Below are 21,845 nucleotides of genomic sequence, written 5' to 3'. Positions count from 1 at the left end.
ATCATGCAAGTTTCCTGTCTGCCTGTCTATTCATTCCATCCGTCATCCTTATCTTTCTATTTCTTTTAATTACCATTCTACAATTTCATCTCCTTTTGACTTACATAAGACCATGTTACTGAGTTTGATTTTTGCCTATTTTTTCAGTCTTATAAAATGTTTATTATTGTTTTGTGTATTTATCTAAATTTTCGAAAAATAGGCTGGGCGCAGTGGCTCATGCCTGTAATCCTAACACTTTGGGAGGCCGAGGCAGGCGGATCACAAGGTCAGGATATCAAGACCATCCTGGCTAACATGGTGAAACCCCATCTCTACCAAAAATACAAAAATTAGCTGGGAGTGGTGGCAGGCACCTGCAGTCCCAGTTACTTGAGAGGCTGAGAGAGGAGACTGGTGTGAACCTGGGAGGCGGAGCTTGCAGTGAGCCGAGTTCGTGTCACTGCACTCCAGCCTGGGCAACAGAGAGAGACTCCATCTCAAAAAAAAAAAAATAAAAAATAAAAAAAGTATTGTGCTAATATACAACATTATGTTTCTTCCCTTGTTTTCCACTTATCACAGTTTTTACTTTTTATCCGTGTTACTATGTAGACATCTAACCCATTTTCCTAAGTGCTCCACGATACTCCATGGTACGTATCCACTACATTTTATGGATCTATTTTTCTGTGAAGGATACCTGGGTTGCCTCCAACTCCTCAGCCTCACAAACAACACTATATTGAATATCCTAGTAAACATGCCCTTGGTGAACTTTGTGAAAATGTGTACCCAGAGTTAGTTTACTTGCCAACTGAAAGTGCATGAAGGTTCCAATGTCCCATATCACCATTAAACTTATAATTGATCTCTTTTTGGTATTGTTGAACCATTTTTGCATTCATGAGATGAAATTACCTGACCACATCATGTTCTTTAATATTTAATATTTTAATTAGACTTTTTTCATCAATGTTTATTAACAACGTGAGGTTATAATTTCTTTCATGTACTGTCATAATTCTGTTAGAAAATCAAAATTTCACTAGTTTTACTAATACAACATACTATGTTATTGATATTTTCAGAATTTATTATGGTTTCATTTTTTACTTTATTTACTTTGTTATGAAAATTAAAGCATATAGTGATAGAAGCATAACTGGCTAGTCATTTTTTAGGCTCTGAATTTTCATGTATTTTTCTTCTTTAAAATACGTAAGACTATATAGCATGGGTAGTATAGCAATATACTACCCATTTTGAACAATTTCTTGTTACACGTAAAATTTTATATACTAGTCATGAAGCTGGCATTTAAAAAGAAATTTTCTTTTCATAACATGTACTCCATGCATTTTATAGAATATCAAATGATATTTTTATATATTTATAAAATATAAATATTTTATAAATTATAATTTGATATATTTGTATATATCGAATTATAAACATATTAAGTCTAAGTTATGCTTATATTTACTCAGATTTAGAACTAAGACAATGAGCACATGAGGTGGTAAAAAGGCACCTTTCTTTCAGAATAAACATCATTCCCCAACGAATGCCAATGATTACACAAGAAAGTACATTGCTAGAGGCCGGGCGCGGTGGCTCACGCTTGTAATCCCAGCACTTTGGGAGGCCGAGGCGGGCGGATCACGAGGTCAGGAGATCAAGACCATCCTGGCTAACACGGTGAAACCCCGTCTCTACTAAAAATACAAAAAATTAGCCGGGCATGGTGGTGGGCGCCTGTAGTCCCAGCTACTCGGAGAGGCTGAGGCAGGAGAATGGCATGAACCCAGGAGGCAGAGCTTGCAGTGAGCCGAGATTGCGCCACTGCACTCCAGCCTGGGCGACAGAGCAAGACTCTGTCTCCAAAAAAAAAAAAAAAAAAAGAAAGTACATTGCTGGAAAAATATCTAAGAAAAGTCAGGGACATATTATGTAATGACCACTATTTAAATCATGTTTCAAATTAAGAGTTATAGAATTGGATATTTTTCTACATGTAGATTTCAGGGCACATTTTAACTTTTCTTTCATTGCTGAATTATTTAGAAATTGGCTAGAGCAAAACCAAATGAAAGGGAAAAAGACAAATTGCTAAATCAACTTTTTGGGTTAAAATAACTGAGAAAGATACATCCACAAATTAAGCATAGACGTTCTGAAATTTTCCACATTTAAATTCAGGCAAGCTGTCAGTTTAGAGTATTCTACGGTGATATTTTCTTTTTCTCAAAGAATTTTCAGAGGATAACGTGGCCAAAATTGTGGTATACATATCACATTCCGTCTAATACAAAGAGATGTTTTTGATAGAATTTTCATTTAGTAACCATTAATTGATCTCTGCACAGTGTTATATGCTACAAATTCAATATTAAGATAAATGGAGTTTGCTTTCACTAAACTCAAGGTTACCAGGAGTTTCAGACAAAAGGTATTTTAATGCATATGAAAAGTAAAGGGTGCTTCTGTCCACATGGTACAAGATGGCTCAAAATCAGATCCACATTCTGTCTAGTGGAAGGGAAAAAGTAGAGGAAAGGAGGGTATTCCCTTCTCCTTTAAGAGACTATACCGAAATTTTTACACATCTACTACAAAGATATTCATCGCAGCCTTATTTGTAATTGTGAAAAATCGGAATTGATGTGTAAATTGCTGTATATGCTGTAGGCAGTTGTAAAAATCAACAAACTGTACATACATGCATCAGCATAGATAGCTCTCAAAAATTAATATTGAGCTTTCAAAATTATAGAAAAATAATTACATTTAGACAATCTGGTTCTAGAATTAGTATATATAACAATAATACTGTATTACCTATTTCTACAATGTATTATATCACAGGTAGATAAAGACTGTATCACAAATAATAGATGTAAGTAATAAATTTACATAAAGATGAAACTATGTTCATCAAAGCTAATAAGAAATTCTTAACAGAGATTTCCTTTGAGATAAGAAGTGAGAGAATTTGACTTCGGAGGGAAACAAAGAACCTAAGCATATGTGTGCATGTGTGTGTGTATGTATCCAAAAGTTAATAAAGAGAGAAATATGTTTCTACTGATTTTACATACAACTCCCACTTGTAGGTAGCACATTTTCCTCTGCATTCATCTATCTGTATCACTCATGCTGCCTTATAACAAAACACAGTCATTTGGAGAAATGATTTTCAAAAGAAATCATCAACATGAATGTCAAGAACTTTCGTTTGTTCTTGTTTTTAGTTACAAACCTTCTAATCAGATTCAAAATAAGATTTTAAAAAGTCCCTAAGTGTGCTTCAGAACTAAAAGTGTACGTGTGTTTTAGTTAAGACGTATCTTAATACAATTTTCTTAGGTAGTCATTCAATAAACGACTCAACATTTACCAAAATATATAAATTTAAAATAGCAGAATCTTAGGCAGAAAGGTTTTATTGGTTTTTGGCGTCTTTTTGTGGATGACCTCTGTGTAAACAAGTTTTGATTTCAGGGTAGGTGTGGAGGGAGACTGTAGAAATCAGTGAATAAACGTTTTCATTGTTAACAGCAAAGTTCTTTCACTGAGTGGTTTCCACGGAACTGAGTTAATGCTGACATTAGCTCAGCATAATTCTTTTAAAACACATTGAAAAAGAAAGTCTTATCTATCCTCCTCATTCCACAATTAGGGGGTCTCTTTACGTAGATTTTATTAAAATGGATGTGTTCATGCTAGCAATAATCCCTATTAATATTATCCAGCTAATTCATCCTGCTCTTGTTCCAGATTCCTAAAATAACCTTCAGATTACAGGTTTTATTTTCACATAGATGTTCACCTGGGAGAGTATAAACTAAAACATTTTCAGTCTGTTTGAAACTGTAGTTTTTATTTTAAAGAAACTATTGTTTGTTCCCTGACATGTCGTAAGAGCCTACACCAGTCCCTGGCATATAATAGGGCTGATTAGGTATCTGCTGGATAGATATCTATCCAGTTTATAGATTGATCCTTTGTGTATCTCTCTGTGAGTCCAGTGACCTCTGTCTACACTGACACATTGGAGTTCTTAAGCTAAACTGAAGTGCAGATGTGGAGCCTGGCAATTCAGCCAAGGTAAATACCACCTACCGAGTGCAGAGCCAGCCTCCGGAGACCACACTTCTCTCGTTCTAACTGCAGCTGTTTCTACTTTTCTATTAAATCGATTTTCCCTTTTTATCCTAAGCATTTTATTATTATATGGTTCTTCAAAATCCCTCTGGAGAGAGAAAGTATGATTCCACATTTAAATAATCAGAACTGTACTGTGGCTAACAGTGCTGGAATTCTTAATTTTTTTTTTTTCAGGCAAGGCGTTATATTATCCAGAGAGGATTCAGAGAAAACAGAAGTAGCATGAATATGATGAAGAAACTAGACAAGAAGAGGCTAAATAGCTTAACAAAGGCCACAATGCTAAAAAGTAGAGCTGTAATTTGAACTCAGGGGTTTTAATATCAGAGATTATGTTCCTTACCATAGGTTTTAATGTAGAGTCACTGAAGGATACTACAAATAAGTAACTAAGGCACTGCCTTTTTTTTTAAATGTTATTTTTACTAGATAATTACTTTGTTTATCCACCCTACTCAGAGTCAGGTATACCACCAAGCACTGGGAATACAAAGATGAAACTCACGGTTTAGCCGGAAAGACAGGTCAAACTGATATCACATGATGCACCTAATAAATTCACCATGATAAGTGCAGTGGTGGTGACATGTCAGGGTATTATGAGACTAGGGAACCGAAACACCAAATCCAGCTAGAAGAGGTTATAAAGGCTTTCTGAAGAAAAGGTTAGCTGAGCTGGGGTTAGCTGTTAGAAGGGAAGTTTGGAGAAGGGATGCACACTCCAGGCAGGTAAATATAAGGCAAGGATCACCATGGAGTTTAATGTACTGAATCACGGAATGCAAATGTGGAGATGATGTTGAACTCAGGAGTGATAATCAAGGCTTAGATCTTAGAGGCACTGTGGATAATGGGAGAGTCTGGACTTCATCCTGTGAGTTAATGGGGAGCTGATCCAGAGTTATAAATAGGACAGTCACGTAAACATGGATATATTTTAAATATATAGTGGGGTGGCAGGTTGGAAAAGGAGCAGAAGTTCTATTAGTCAAAATAAGCCAGATTGTGCTATGGTAACAAATAAATATCCAAGTATCAGTGAGTTAATACAATAAAAGATTATTTCTTAAACATCCAAAGTCTGAGGCTGACAGGCAGTGCTTCTCCACCTGGTAGCTATGCCATCTGGAATATGCATCCTTCCAGGTTATTGCACTGCAGGTGACAAGATGTTTTCATGGGTTGGGACTAGAAGTGGACCTGATTTACTTCTCCCATATCTCGTCATCTGGGATCCTGCCACATGACCCAGAATAAGTACAAGAGGCCCTAGGCAAGCACTGAGGGTCTACCACAGAATAGGGCACTTCATTCAATCTGGTTTATAATAGGTGAAATATACCTATAATTGCTTACTGTATTATTTGGAGAAAAATCAGTTTATTTATGTATTCAATTCATTAAACAAATGCTTTTGTGAACACCTACTTGGCACTGTCCTGAGTTCTGTCTCTGTCATAAAAAGCAGGGGTAAAGCATTGTTCACATTACTTCTCTGCACATCAACTCTTCATTGGCTCTCCAGTCACATGGAGATACATGCAAGGGGACAGAATTAGAGCAAGAGGGGTGAGAAGCATAACGTGGGCCAGATCATGTGGAGTTTTGTAGGACTTTGAATTTAACTTAAATGAAGGGCCTTAGAACATTCTGTGCAGAAGAGTGATATAATCTGACTTCCTTTTTAAAAAAATAATTCTGGCTGCTCTGTTGAGAACAGACATAAGATGATGGGGTAGACACGTTGAGCTCTCTTAGGAAGTTAAGTAGTAATCCGAGCGAACAATGATTATGGTTTTGACCCAGGGTAGAAGCATGGATCTGGTGAAAAGTGGTCTGATTCTGGATATGTTTTCAAATGAAGGCATTTAATTTTGAGCTAAATAATTAGAATTTGAAGACAGGTGAGATGTATGCTATAAGACAAAAAGGTCTTCACTTGAGCTCTTAGGAGCATGGAGTTGCAGCCAACTGAGGGGAGATAAGCCTTAATCATATGAAATATTCCTAGATGGCTTCAAAAGGGCTCTAGAGAGCATTAGCCCCCTAAATAATTCAGCTCCAATGGATGCTTCCTTTAGAATTTCAAATAATAACAATATTGATGAAAAAGTATTTTTCCAAGATTTAAAGCTTAGCCCCAAGCATTCCCTACATTGACAAAATTTCACATAAAATCTAAGATCTATCTACCTAAAGATAAAACTGGTGAGAAAAGTATGTAATTGTCTTTTCTAAAAGCCAAGTCAGAAAATATTAAGCTATATTAGATTATTTTGATGTGACATAATTCATTTACTTTTTGTTAGGGGCATGTTTGCTTTATGGGAACTACCTACGAAGCTCTCTAACAGAAATAAACTGCTTATTTATTATTGTTGTTGTTATTATTTATGTATTAGAAAGACATCAAGTAAGGTATGCCACTTTACTTTGACAGTTTAATTCATCCACTGAGTATTAATTAGTAGATGAGGAAATAATAAAGATTCTCTCTTTGACCAAACTTTGGTCAAACTCTTCTGAGCTCTCTTTTTAACCGGGCGTCAACTTTTGAACTTCCATGTTAGTTTCTGCATTGCCCAATTTAGCAAGAATCTTCTCAGTTTAGCCAGGATTTTTCATCCTTGATATCTGATCACACTTTGATATCTGGTCAGATTTCCTTCCTCCACAATGCTTCCGGTGATACTTGATCACCCTGGTCTGCCTTCACCAAGAATCCCATCAGATCTGTTAGCCAGGATCCCCCCTTACCCCAAATGTTACCTCTTAGTAATTTCTATCCAGTAAGCCCCTCCCCTTAACTCAGCTCCTTGGTGATAAATTCCCACTTTTCCTTGTGGTATTCATAGTTGAGCCCAATTTCTCTTGTCTACTATAAAATCCCATTGCGGTAGCCTTCCTGTGTAACTATTGTAATAGTCCTCTTTGAATAGTCTGCCTTAGCATTCTTTAATGGGTGTAATGAATAATTTTTTTCTTTAACAAAGATCATATTTGAGCTGGATTTTGATGAAAGCAGGGAAGGAGGGAGAGTTTTTTTAGGCATATAGAACAGGATGCATAAAGGCAGGGATATGAAAAAGGATGGCTGATTCATGGAAACTATAAAATTTAGGGCTCATGAGAGCAGAGCAGTTTGGTTCAGGAGTGTGAGGAGTAGGAAACTGAACTTGGTAAAGCCTGGTAAGATTGATTATAAAGTTACGCATGGGGCCAGGTGCGGTGGCTCACGCCTGTACTCTCAGCACTTTGGGAGGCTGAGGCAGGTGGGTCCCCCTGAGGTCAGGAGTTCGAGACCAGCCTGGCTAATATGGTGAAACCCTGTCTCTACTAAAAATACAAAATAAGCCAGGCATGGTGGTGGTGCCTCTGTAATCCCAGCTACTCAGGAGGCTGAGGCAGGAGAATCACTTGAACCCAAGAGGCGGAGGTTGCAGTGAGCTGAGATTGCACCACTGCACTCCAGTCTGGGTGACAGAGAAAAAATCCGTCAAAAAAAAAAAAAAAAAAGTTATGCATGGGTAATTGCATGGTACAATAAAAAGTTTCAATCTTAGCCTTTAGGTAAAATAAAGATAATGATGTTGAAAAATGTAAAAGAATTGAAAGAGCCCTATGGGAGGAAGATGGAAAGTAGAGATTAGACAAAGAAAAGTCATTAGAAAACTACTCATGGGAAAGTGCAAGTGAGAACCAATTTAGCTCCTAGAAATCCTGGAGGACCAAGTTTTAAAACTAGAGCATATCTAACAGAGTTGATGAGCTAAAGTTATGAACAAGTATGTGGTTATATATTCTTTTGCTTATGCAATGCCAAACTCAGCTTAATTTGTTTTCCTATAAAGCAAAAAAAAAACACAAAAAACAGTGACCCCAGAAATATATCATACTATATGAAACCTAGCTAAAAATCCAGTTTGGAAGAGTCTTACTTGCCTTCATCTAACATTTGCTTTCTAGAATTTGCCTCTCCCAAGTAAACAGAATGTTTCATGGATAATCACACAATTTGTAATATCTAGTGGAGCAAGTGCACTCTTCCAGAAAGGATAGGCAATAGACACTTTTTTTTTCAATAGAGATACGCTCTTGCTGTGTCACCAAGGCTAGAATGCAGTAGAACAATCATAGATCACTCTAACTTCCAATTCCTGGGCTCACTCTAACCACCTTAACCTCCTAAGCAGGTGTGACTATAGACACATACAACCACACACAGCTAATGTTTTTAAAAAATTGTAGAGATAGGGTCTCGCTATGCTGCCCAGGTTGCCCAAGCTAGAATACATTTGTAAAAGCCAATTTCATAGAAGTAATAGCTACATATGTCATAGTATGCATTAGAAAACTTCAATATAACAAAAAGACATGTCATCAAGAGGGAAGTAATCTATGAAATCCACATAACCAAAAAACGATTAATATCCACAATATTTTTAGATTTTTGTATAAATTAATAAGTAACAGACAAGAAAACCAAGAAAAACACACACAAAAGATTGACAGGCAATTCACAGAACATAAAACTCAAGCGTTCATTGATCATATGTGAAAATATGTTCAAACTCACCAATATTAGAATGGTGTTCATCTCCAAAGCACTAAAAAGGAGTGGGATGGGATTGGGAAATACAAAGCAAAATACTTTTTTTTTTTTTTGAAATGGAGTCTTGCTCTGTCCCCCAGGCTGGAGTGCAGTGGTGCAATCTTGGCTCACTGCAAGCTTCACCTCCCAGGCTTCACGCCATTCTCCTGCCTCAGCCTCCCGAGTAGCTGGGACTACAGGCACCCGCCACCACGCCCAGCTAATTTTTTGTATTTTTAGTAGAGACGGGGTTTCACCGTGTTAGCCACGATGGTCTCGATCTCCTGACCTCGTGATCTGCCCGCCTCAGCCTCCCAAGCAAAACACTATTTTATGTGTAACATTTAATGTCTTTAAACAAGAGCAGAGAAATATTGGAAAATGTTAACATATGGTTATAGGTAGTAAGCATATACATGTTTGATTTGCTTTGTATATTTTCTTTTGTATTCCTGAAATTTTTAAAAATAATTTCAACATTTATTTTAGATTCATGAGGTACATATGTGGGTTTGTTACCTGAATAGATTGTGTGATGCTGAGGTTTGGGGTACAACTGATCCCCTTACCCAGGTACTGAACATAGAACCCAATAGTTAGTTTTTAAGCCTTCTCCCATTGCCAGTAGGCCTAGTTTCTATTGTTCCCATCTTTATAAGCTCTCACTTATAAGTGAGAATATGCAGTGTTTAATTTTCCTTTCCTGCGTTATTTTGTTTAGGATAATGGCCTCCAGATGCATCCATGTTGCTGCAAAGGACATTATTTCATTCTTTTTTATGGCTACATAGTATATCATGGTGTGTATACACCACATTTTCTTTATCCAGTCCACCATGGATGGGCGCCTAGGTTGATTCCACTTTGCTTTTGTGAATAGTGCTGTGATGAATATATGAGTGCATTTATCTTTTTGGTAGAAAAACTGATTTTCTTTTGTAGAGATTCTCAGTAGTGGAACTGCTAGATCAAATGGTAGTTCTGTTTTAAGTTTTCTGAGAAATCTCCATACTGCTTTCCACAGTGGCTGAACACATTTATATTCCCACAAACAGTGGATAAGCATTCCCTTTTTTCTGCAGCCTTGCCAGCATGTATTGTTTTTTGATGTTTTAATAATAGCCATTCTGCATGTTTATGGATGTGTAGAATCAATAATGTGAAAATGACCATACTGCCAAAACAATTTACAAATTCAATGCAATTCCCATTAAAATACCACCATAATTCTCCACAGAACTAGAAAAAAACGTCCTAAAATTCACATGGAATCAAAAAAGAGCCCACATAGCCAAAGCAAGACTAAGCAAAAGGAACACATCTGGAGACATCACATTACCTAACTTTATACTATAAGGCCATAGTCACCAAAACAGCATGGTACTGGTATAAAAATAGGCACATACACAAATGGAAGAGAATAGTGAACACATAAATAAACCCACATACTTACAGCCAACTGATCTTTAACAAAGCAAACAAAAACATAAAGCAGGGAAAGAATACCCTATTCAACAATTGGTGCTGGGATAATTGAAAAGCCACATGTAGGAAAATGAAACTGGGTCTTCATCTCTCATCTTATACAACAATCTACTCAAGATAGATCAAGGAACTTAAATCTAAGACCTGAAACTATAAAAATTCTAGAAGATATAACATCAGAAAAACCCTTCTAGACACTGGCTTAGCCAAAGACTTCATGACCAAGAACCCAAAAGCAAATGCAACAAAAACAAAGATAAATAGGTGGGATTTAATTAAACTAAAGGACTTTTGCACAGCAAAAGGAACAGTCAGCAGAGTAAACAGACAACCCACAGAGTGGGAGAAAATCTTCACAATCTATACATCTGTTAGAGGACTAATATCCAGAATCTACAGGAAACTCAAACAAATTAGTAAGAAAAAAAATCTTATCAGAAACAGGGCCAAGGACATAAATAGACAATTCTCAAAAGAAGATACACAAATGGCCAACAAATATATGAAAAGAATACTCAACATAACTGTGATCAGGGAAATACAAATTAAAACCACAACGCAGTACCACATTACTACTGGAAGAATGGCCATAGTAAAAACATCAAAAAAATAATAGATGCCTTCAAAGATGCAGTGAAAAGGGAACACTTCTACACTGCTAATGGGAACGTAAACTAGTACAACCACTTTCGAAAACAGTGTAGAGATCCCTCAGAGAACTAAGAGTAGAACTACCATTTAATCCAGAAATCTCACTACTGGGTATCTACCCAGAGGAAAAGAAATCCACACACAAAGAAGATACTTGCACATGCAGGTTTATAGCGGCACAATTTACAATTCCAAAAATATGGAACCAGCCTAAATGCCCATCAATCAACGAGTGAATAAAGAAACTGTGATCTATATATATATCTCCACATAATGGAATACTACTACTCAGCCATAAAAAGGAATGAATTGATGGCATTCACAGCAACCTAGGTGGAACTGAAGACTATTATTCTAAGTGAAGTAATTCAGGAATAGAAAGCTACACATTGTATGTTCTCACTCATAAGTCGGAGCTAAGCTATGAGGATGCAAAGGCATAAGAATGATACAATGGACTTTGAGGACTCTGGGGAAAGGGTCGGAGGGGTGTGAGGGATAAAAGACTACAAATTGAGTTCAGTGTATACTGCTTGGGTGATGGGTACACCGAAATCTCACAAATCACCGCTAAATAACTTACTTATGTAACCAAATACCACTTGTTCCCCAAAAACCTAATGAAATAAAAATTTAATAATAATAATAGCCGTTACCACTGGTGCAAGATTGTATCTCATTGTGGTTTTGATTTCAATTGTATTTTTGAAATATTTCTTAATAAATTAACATATAGGCCGGGTGTGGTGGCTCATGCCTGTAATCTCAGCACTTTGGGAGGCCAAGGCGGGCGGATCACCTGAAGTCAGGAGTTCAAGACCAGCCTGGCCAACATGGAGAAACCCCATCTCTACTAAAAATAAAAAAAATCAGCTGGGCATGCTGGCTCATGCCTGTAATCCCAGCTACTGGGGAGCCTGAGGCAGGAGAATCGCTTGAACCCAGGAGGCGGAGGTTGCAGTCAGCCGAGATTGCTCCACGGCACTCCAGCCTGGGCAACAGAGTGAGACTCCATCTTAAAAAACAAATAAATAAAATAAAATGGTATGGGAGGCAGTATGAATTAGGGGAAGAACATAGAAATAGCAGTTGGAATCCTAATGTCTAGTCCCAAATCTGCCACCTACCCACTGTGTGACCTTGAGAAAATCTCTTCATTTTTCTGAAACTGATTCTTCAGCTAAAACCTTAAATAATACGTGCCTTTACTATATAAAGTTATTGTAAGGAGTGAATTAGTTCATGTATGTGAAAGTGATATTCAAAAGTGAAGAAAAGGTATAGAAATTCTCAAATTTGCAGTTAATGTGAAATTAAATGAACATACTTTTCTATTTACTATCAGGCTAAACTTATTGAAACAGATATTAGAAACAAAAGTGGGGATTGTAAAAGACATACGTATTTTCTCACCGGGTCTGTTAGCTGGGAGTAGAGATCATGGCAATTGTCAAAAATATACTTGTATGTAGAATCCAGGCAAGCCCTTACACAGTCCTTCACCACCATGCTCGCTTTTGGGGGGCTTTGCAGCTCCAGAACCTGACAGACAAAGACAGACACTTATTTTCTCAAATGCAACAGTAACACATTGTATTCTAGTATAAACTACTCAAATACATATTCAATAAATTCTTTCGGTTGATTTTTCTATGTTCAGTAAGTGTCATCTTACCATGTGGTTTTAAATGTGTAAACATTTTAACTTTCTGATAGAAAAACTTATTGAAAATGATAATAGTTGTAAACACTCAAATAAAAACACTTAACGTGACCAGTTAGTACTTCATGCATCGATTTCATTCCATTCCATCATTCAACGAATATTCATCACTTCCTATATGCCAGATAATGGTGATATGGCAATGAACGATAGAAACAAAAATCCCTTTCCTCATGGGCTTAAGTTCAAGTAGATAATAAAATAAATATGTAAAATATATTACATGATGAAGCATGTTGAAAAGTAAAACAGGGGAAGGATGGAAAGTGTTTCAATGGAATAGAATTAATACAATAAACAGCAATAGTAAATGAAGCTGTAGGGTGAGAACAAGGGGAGATTACATATAGACCACTATAAGAATCTCAGCTTTTAGCGAGGTGGGAAGAAGTGGATAGTTTAAGCCTAAGAGCAAAATGGCCTAATTTTAGCAAAAAAACTACCTTTTATAAGGCTCCCTTATGCTGCCTTAAAGTGGGCTATGAAAAAACTAGAAAGACCAATTATGGGAATAATGTTAAAATCTAGTCTAGAGAAGATGATGCTTGACCAAGGTGGTAGAATTAGAAATTATTAGAAGAGCTCATACTCTGGTAAAATTTAGAAAAAAAGAGCTAACAGGATTTTCTGACAGACTGGATGACTGGTATGAGAGCTGACCCCAGTTGATCCCAATATTTTAGCCTGAGCAACTGCTATAAGGGAGGTGACTTCAATTTAAATGGGAAAAACTGTGGATGGGAGCTCAGGAGTCAATTCTGAACAGTTTAAGAAGCCTATTAGGCATATACATGAATTTCACGAAGATATTTGGATAAATGAATCTATAGTTGTGGAAAAGTTCTGGTTAGAGATATAAATTTGGAAATTATTAGCTTACAGAAGAAAATAAAGAAACAACACTGGTTGAGTATGGAGAGTGAAGAGAAGAGGTCCAATAAATAAATCCGGTTAAATCTTACATAATTCTAAATCTGTGACAACAGACAAATGAGAAAGAATAAAGCAGTAGAGATCCCCACCCCTCGTCCCGCTCCCAAAAGAGCCAATGGTATAGGAGAGAAATAAAACATGAGATGTTGACAAATGAATTTTGGCGAAGTGAGACAGTAAAAGTCTGATTACAGTGTGGTCAAAAACTAAGGACAGAGTTGAAGTTTTAATATTGTTAAAATGTCAGTTCTCTCCGGATTGATCTGTAGATGACATGCAATCTCAATTAAAATCCCAGAAAGGATGAAAATCACCTATACAATTGTGAAAAATGAAGAAACGAGGTGGGATGCACATTATCTTTTTAAATGATTTGCTATGAGGTCACAGTAATCAAGACAGGATGGTAGTGGTGGATGCACAGACAATTGAACAGTATAGAGAGTTCAGAAATAGACCCATATATATATGGTCAATTTAATTTTTTACAATAATACAAAAGCAATTCAATGGAGAAAGGAAAATCTTTCTAAGAAACGCTGCTGGAACTATTAAACATAAATATGTAAAATGTTATCCTTGATTCACGCTTCACACTTACATCAAACAAAAACAACCACCAAAAAAACCCCAAAATTCTAAATAAAAAATATGCCCAAATATAAAAGGTAAAACCAATCTTTTAGAAGAAACACACCAAAAAACCTCTTTGTGATGTTGGTTTAACCAAGAGCATTATCCATAATTAGAAAAAAAATGATAAAGTAGACCAAAATTAAAAACTTACTATATGACATATTTTTAAGACAATTAAAAGACAAGGCACAAACAAGGCAAAAATAATAGCAAATCACATATCTGACAAAAAATTGTATTCAAAACATATAAAAACTCTCAAAACTCAAGACTACTGTATTATTGAAGAGTGCAAGAAAGTAGATTTTAAATATTCTACTCACAAAAATGATAACTTTGTGAGGTAATGCATATGTTAATTAGCTAGATTTAGCCATCCTGCAATGCATATATATTTTAAAACATCATGTTGTACACAATAAATACATGCAATTTTATCTATCAATTTAAAATAATTAAAATTAAAATGCCCTTAACAGTAAGAAAACCAGCTAATAAATATGGGTAAAAATTTCAACATTCTTCACAAAAGAAGATGTTCAGACAGCAAATCAACCCCCCAAAAATTCTCAATATTATTAATTTTTAGACAAATAAAATTAATACATTAAGATAATGCAACATCACTTCTACTAGAATAATAAATACATACAAACATACATACATAACATTGAAAATCCCAGGAGTTTTGCTAGAGGATGCTGAACAATTGGGACTCTCACACACCGTTGCTAAGGATTTAACCCAAGGAACATAAAAAACGTATGTTTACAACTATAATCCCACGCTTATTTAAAATAGTTTTATTTGTAATAAACCAAAATTGTAAATAACTCAAATATCTCTCAGTGAGGGAATGGATAAGTCGGTAGTACATATATAACAAAGAATTACTACTTAGCAATTAACAGAAGTGAATTGTTGATACACTCAACGCCAATGAGTCTCTATTGTATTATGCTACATTGTGTAAAATTTCATTTACATGATGTTCTAAGGAAGGCAAACCTACAGGCAAAGAACAAATCCGTGGTTACCAGCACGTGGGAGAAGGGTTGACGACAATGGTATAGCACAAGGGAATTCTGTAGGCTCATGGAACTGTTCTGTATCTTATTGCTCTGGTGGTTATATGATTACACATTTGTCCAAACTAATAGGACTGTACAACAAAAGAGTGATTTTTACTCTCTGCCATGAGAAAAAAGGATAACAGGAGAAGAAAACTGGTTGAAAGGATAATAGGAGGAAATTAATTGGAAGGAAATGTATAGATGACTATTTCAAGGAGTTTTGCTATTAAGGGAAATGAACTGGGGTAGGAGCTATAGAAGAAAGTGATGCCAAGCAGTATTTTGAAGACTGTAAAATCAATAGCACATACATAAGGGAAAGTTGACAATTCAGGAGAGTGGAGAGTATTGCTGGACCAATATTTTAGTGCACAAGAGAAGACAAAATCAATTGCGCAAGTAGAAGAGACCACATTTTCTAAGAAAAGAGATGGCTCATCAATAGTAAAAAAGAAAGAATATAAGGACACATACAAGGAAGTACCTACTCGGGTAGGTGGTGGGAGTATGTGATTGGAGCTTGAGGATGCTCCTCTTTCTTTCCTCCTATTTTTTTTTTTTTTCATTGAAATAGGAAGCAAAGTAATCAGATAGTAGTGAGGGTTGGGGAAGAACAGTTACAAGTTTAAGGAGATACTGCTTTTAAGCAAGGAGGCACGGCACATGGGTAGCACTGTGCTGGCAAGCCCTACCCTCACTCCCATTCCTCACTCCTCAGTGTCAATGGCAGACATCACTTGTCAATCTAAGTCAACTTGACTGGGTCTCACCATCATTATCTGCACATTGTTCCAATAGCTACTGACAGTAGATTAGAATTGATGTAAATTCTATTTATCCTAGTCACCCAGTTAGCCTGATTTTAAACCAAATGAATTTTAATTCAACTTTAAAGAATCTAAATGAAATTTAATATAGTATGGTTTCCCTTTGTGTCTCTCTTTTATTACAAAATGCCATTTTTAGAGGTTCTAGTGAAAAAAATTATGGGCAAATGCAAGAAAAAAATTGTTCCTATTCAGGAATTTTCTGAATAAGCATCGTAATACTCTCTTTCAAAGAGCGTATATTTTAGCCCACAGCCTGGCAAGTAGTTTCTGAAAATGCTTTACATAAGCTGCACTGCAAGCCAGAACTATGACTGCAGAGAACTCGCAATTAAAGCAGAAATGATATATCTAAAAAGAAATACCTGGTTTGTAAGGCCTAGCCAATTATACCAATAGACAGGTGATCAAACATATTCCTACACAGACATTTCCAGTGCTGAAAATGGAAGTGGCCACAATTGGGGTAAATTTAAAAGAGTCAGCTACTTTCTTGTAGCAAAAAAAGTCAGCAAAACGTCTAAGTTAAAACTAAAATTAGAAGCGAACTCCATTTCCATTTAACATTCTTTGGAAATTTTTTAAGTGCCACATCCACTTACTAGAGAGCTTTATCTAAGACAGATTTAACTGAGAACTAAATTAGAGCCAAACGCATCAGAGTATTTTAAGTGTCTAGGATAATCTCTTCTTCACTACACCTTATATTGGAAGACTCCTTGAGTTCAGGCAAAGATAGTACAGCTTAATCGATGGGGTTAACAAAGTACTTGATCAAGAGGAGGGCAAAGCAAGACTTTACCAGGGGATGAATGTATTCTATGTCACACCAAAACAGTGACAGAAGTCAAATGAGATACCTTCATCCTAAAAAAGGTGATACTTGTTAACAGGTCAACAGTTGATTTCAGGTCTTGCAGTCTTTCAGTATTGCTTGCAGGAAAGTTTTCCTGGTTAATGAGGAAACAGAAAATGGATAAGGTTGTCAGCAGTAAAACTCCAGTGGGAAAATAAACTAAAACTAGCTTCTCATGAAAGAAAATGGAAAGTAAACTGTATACAATTTTAAAAATACTCTTAAAGTATTCTTAAAATATTTTTATCATAAAACATTATAGAACATAAACAATTTGGAAATATTATATTTTTACCCTTGGAAAGCTGCACTCTTCTATTTATACTAACAATGCAATAAATGCAAAACAATATCATTATTACAATGTTATGTTATTAATGCTTGCTTCTAAAATAGTCTTGCTACTAAAAGGAGGAAGTGCAGCATACACAGGAAAAAATTTTCATGATTTTCTCAAGATAACTACTTTTTAAAAAAATATTTTGGAAATTATACATGTGCTGCATTTACTTTTATTCACAAAAATACTTTAAAAGTTAAAAAATAAGTTTGCATCATACAGTCTTTCCTGAAATACTATGGATTTTAACAAAAGGTTTCTTTTAGCCAGGTTTGATGAGAAGTATCATTTAAAAATACAGATGTTTATAATTTTGAAGGAATGAAAAGTTATAAAATGTTTGAACTAAGAAACAATTTTTACTTTGGTCAATTTCACGTATTAACATGCTTTTCTAAAGAGCCATTAGGAAAACCATCGCTAATTATGAGATATTCATGAACTTGAACAGGGTTAGTGTGCCTATGATGAGGTGGTGAATGAGGTGGCTTCAGGCCTTTGTCGCCCCCAAATATCTCTCTCAATGGCTTAATGGTTATTCTCTTCTCATTATGTTGGCCCCAGATCCAACATGAAATAACCAACATGAAACAATACCAAATTAAATTTGGTATTATAACTTCCATAAGTATGCAATTAAAGTATCTGTCAGTAAGAGACTAATTAAAAATGAATGCATGGGAGATAGATACGTTCAAATAAGAAAAGATGTTTAGGATACATTGTTAAAGAATGTAAGATACAAGAGAGCATCTATTAGTTATTACTATAGACATTTTATAACTAAAATTTGTAACTTTTTATAACTAAGATATTTTATAACTAAAATTATATGTGTGTATATTTACGCACATATGTACATGAATATATCTGTGGTATGTGTATGTGTTTCCCCAGGAGGTGATATATAGAGTTGTTGACAACGAATTCTGGGCAGCTTTGCAAGAGCACATGGTACTCTCGGTACCATGATCTAGGAGGAAAGAGAATGAAGCAGTAAATTAAGTAGGAAGCTCAGAAACTGGGGAAATATCAGCAGAATATTTCAGTAACAAAGGATGAGCTTTCAAAATGAGGATAGGGCCGTAGTCTACTTCATGAATTAGCTGAGGGTCATTGAATCTGATGGCTATTTTAAAAATTACAAAATTAAAGCTGCATGTGTGTACACACACACACACACACACGCACACACACAGAGTATTGTTGCAGTCTACGTGGGGCAAAGAATCTGAACAACGAAGGAGACCTGCTGGATTATTTCTAAGGGTGACAGCACCTGAGGTCAATATTTTTATTTTTCTATTACATGATGGGTAATTTTTACAACATGGCAAGAAATTCTCTAGACCAAACAACAGTTTTCTTTTAGGCAAGTAAATTTGTACATACCCTATACTTTGACAGATCAATCCTCAAAGAGTTATGTAACTGGTCCAGTAGTTTTATGAATTTTTCCCTCTGTACAAAGCAAACACAAAATAGGAGAATGTAAATAAATGACCACTCTAATGACCTCATAATAATTCTGAGTTTTGTCTCTATTTTGTAGAAAGAAAGGATCGAATATATCAATCACTTGTCCAAGATCATAAAGTTATTATGTGGCATAGCAGTGATTCAAACTCAGGTCTCTTTGACACCAAATTCACGGTCTTTTCAAAACGTCATACTTCCTCTCTATGACGAATGAGAAATGTGTAACTGTTCTAACAAAATATGTAGAGACTTGCATTTTGTAGAAAGAGATCAGACAAATAAATTACCAGTACATTTCTCTGTGTGTAGTAATTCACAACAATATTATGCGTCAGCAAGAGAAAATGCAACCCATTCTTCTTTTTATTCCTGTACTTCATGCCCCTTCTCCAGACAATATATTACAGTTTTTTACACTTCTCCCACCTACGGAAGTGGGAGCAGGTGTTGTTTTTGTCAAAACCAATTTGAAAAAAAATTTTCTTCTTGGAAGCAAATGCAGACTTCATAATCTGAAAGGATCAATTGCTTTCAAAGGCTGTGTATGATTTAGTGCTAAAATTAGTATAAAAATGCAGCCAAAAAACTTCTGTTGCTTCCACTTGATGCAGTATCAGTGTTGAACTGTCCTTTTAACAGAAGTAATTGAAGATGGTGAGAATAAAGAGCGTTTCTCTTATTAAGTGTATGGTTAAAGTTGTGTGGATTAAACAAAAACAAAGTCAAAACATAAAAGTCACACATGCAAACCTTATTGGTAGACACTCCATTATTCTGAATTCCAGTTTTCTCATCAAAAATAAAAAAAAAATGGGAGAGGTAAGATTAAATGACATAAAATGTCCCTGCCAACATTAATATTCTGTAAACACCAAATTGCACTTTGGAAGATATTGACAAAAATGAAAGCTTTTCTCGGTAGTTTCACATAGGAGGTGGATTTACGGGGTATATAACTCTTATGCCTCGAAGTCACTGATCTTGATGGAGTGAGCTGAATATTAACAGGAGGTGATAAATTGTTCCTAAGCTGAAACTCCAATTTTCTGAATAAACTGTCATCATCAGATTTATACATCAGTAAGAAAGTTTGAGTATCATTTCTGTGTTAACCTCTGTGGAGGAAATAAAGGAGCCTAAGAAACGAGCCCTGCCTTCCAGAAGCATGCAGTCTTGTTAGGCAGGTTAAGACCCTTTATGCCAACAAAGCTACAGAAAATACAGATGAGTTGAACATCTTAGATCTTTCTCTGCCACTCTCAATTATACCTTCCCAGGGGATGAGGCAAGCTATACAGTCCTTTCTTAACTCTCCAACTTCCATGCATTTGGGTTGGTGGCCCTCAATCCAGATAGAAAAAGAGAAGAATCACTAAAATAATTAGTTTAGGCCACAGTAAGGTTAATCATTTAGATGATTATCAAAGTGAGTGTGATTCGTGTCACATCTCTGGATGCCTTATCTTATCTCTGTGATGTGCACAAATCATCAAGACAGCTGAAGTGACTGATCAACCATGCAGTGGCCCAAATCATTGGCCCTCTTATACTCATCGGAGCAAATGGTGCTGGTTGTCTGCCCAATATCCATTCTTCCATTGTTCCTTACTAAAAGAATATCATATGTCAAATGTGCCCATATGAAATGCTCACCCTCTCAGACCTCTTTTCCTCCAAGGATGACCACATGCCATGGTTTTGGCCAATGAGATGTAGACAGTTTATTAAATAAAATAGACCCAGCTACCATACTACCAATGACTTATTGTTCTGAAAGATTTAAAAAGAGTGCTTGGCAGATAGTGTTTGTTACATTAGTGTTTGCTGTATAATTCTTTGTTAGGTATACCATTCAGACTTTTCAACTTTTGCCCTTTGTGCATCTTCCCTTTTCCCACTTAAAACTCTAATAGGCTCCAGAAGATAGAGTGCGTATTTCACGCCCGTTAGATGAAAATGGAAAGAACAAATGGTATTTGTTTAAAAGAACACTCTTTTAAAATACTACAATACTGAGCAGCTATACTAGCTCTGAATTCCCTACCTCTGTGGACTTAGCTTCCATGAGTGGGGGAGCAAAGGGGGAAATCTTATTTAGTTAAATATATTTAGTGAGTTTCTGTTTCACGCAGTTGAAAAGATTTCTGACTGATACAGTTCACACATTTGGTTTCCCTACCCAGTCTTCGGTGCCCAGCTGGAAAATTTACATTCAAGGAAAATAGAAAACTGTGAAGAAAACTGCTGGGCTTCTTGCCACTGAATCCAGAACAACATCAGATGATGTGAAATTAAAAGTATGCTGCTGATTGAATTTTCATAGAGATTCTTTAAACAGCGGGACAGCTTGAAATTTAATTTTATTTACAACATTTCTATTTAACTAGAGTGAGATTACCTTTGCAGAGCAGAGCAAACCTACTGTCTGTAGGGTGTGATTTGAGGAATAACGAAAGACCGGGTGATTAAAAAATGTTTCCCCAAGGGACATGGCACAATATCTAAAATTGCCACATTATTCAGTTTTTTATTAAATAAGGGCCACATATGTCTAGTAGGAGGCAAATCAATAATAAAAATAATAATAAATATTATAATAGGTTCAAAAATAACAGAAGGAATAAGATCCAGTGTTTGGTAGCACAATAGGGCAACTATAGTTAACAATAACTGGTTGTGTATTTCGAAATAACTAAAAGAGTGGAATTGGAATGTCCCCAACATGATGAAATGATAAATGCTTGAGATCATAGATATTCCAGTTATTCCGATTTTATCATTACGTATTGTATGCATGTATCAAAATTTACCTCGTACCCCATGAATGTACAATTATTATGTATCCAATTAGAAATTTAAATAAATTTTTTAAATAAATAAAAGGTAAATCCAAGCAAAAAAAAAAAAAAAATGACAACTTGGTTTAATTAGTTGACCAGAATAACTAGACCAGGGATTGGCAAACTGTCTACAAAGGGCTAGTTAGTAAATATTTTTCACTTTGCCAACCCTGTCTCAACTCTTCAGTCTGACACTGTAGCACAGTAGCTGCCATAGACAATATGTAAACTAATAGGCATGATTGTTTTCCAATGAAACTTG

General features: G+C 35.7%; 1 protein-coding gene across 1 annotated transcript in view; it reads right to left on the bottom strand.

The window, feature by feature from the left end:
- Window positions 1–21,845, bottom strand: part of UNC13C (unc-13 homolog C) — a 620,990-nt gene that overhangs the window by 284,235 nt on the left and 314,910 nt on the right. Inside the window, exons 14-16 of the mRNA XM_032174369.2 lie at window positions 18,657–18,725; window positions 16,929–17,018; window positions 12,290–12,418 (exon numbers count right to left, since the gene is read on the bottom strand). Of these exons, the coding sequence (XP_032030260.1) occupies window positions 12,290–12,418; window positions 16,929–17,018; window positions 18,657–18,725 (288 nt within the window). The remainder of the gene's footprint in view (window positions 1–12,289; window positions 12,419–16,928; window positions 17,019–18,656; window positions 18,726–21,845) is intronic.

Source organism: Hylobates moloch, unplaced genomic scaffold (genome assembly GCF_009828535.3).
Source record: "Hylobates moloch isolate HMO894 unplaced genomic scaffold, HMol_V3 SCAFFOLD_14, whole genome shotgun sequence".
Classification (NCBI taxonomy): Eukaryota; Metazoa; Chordata; class Mammalia; order Primates; family Hylobatidae; genus Hylobates; species Hylobates moloch.
This window is presented reverse-complemented; position numbering and strand designations above follow the sequence as displayed.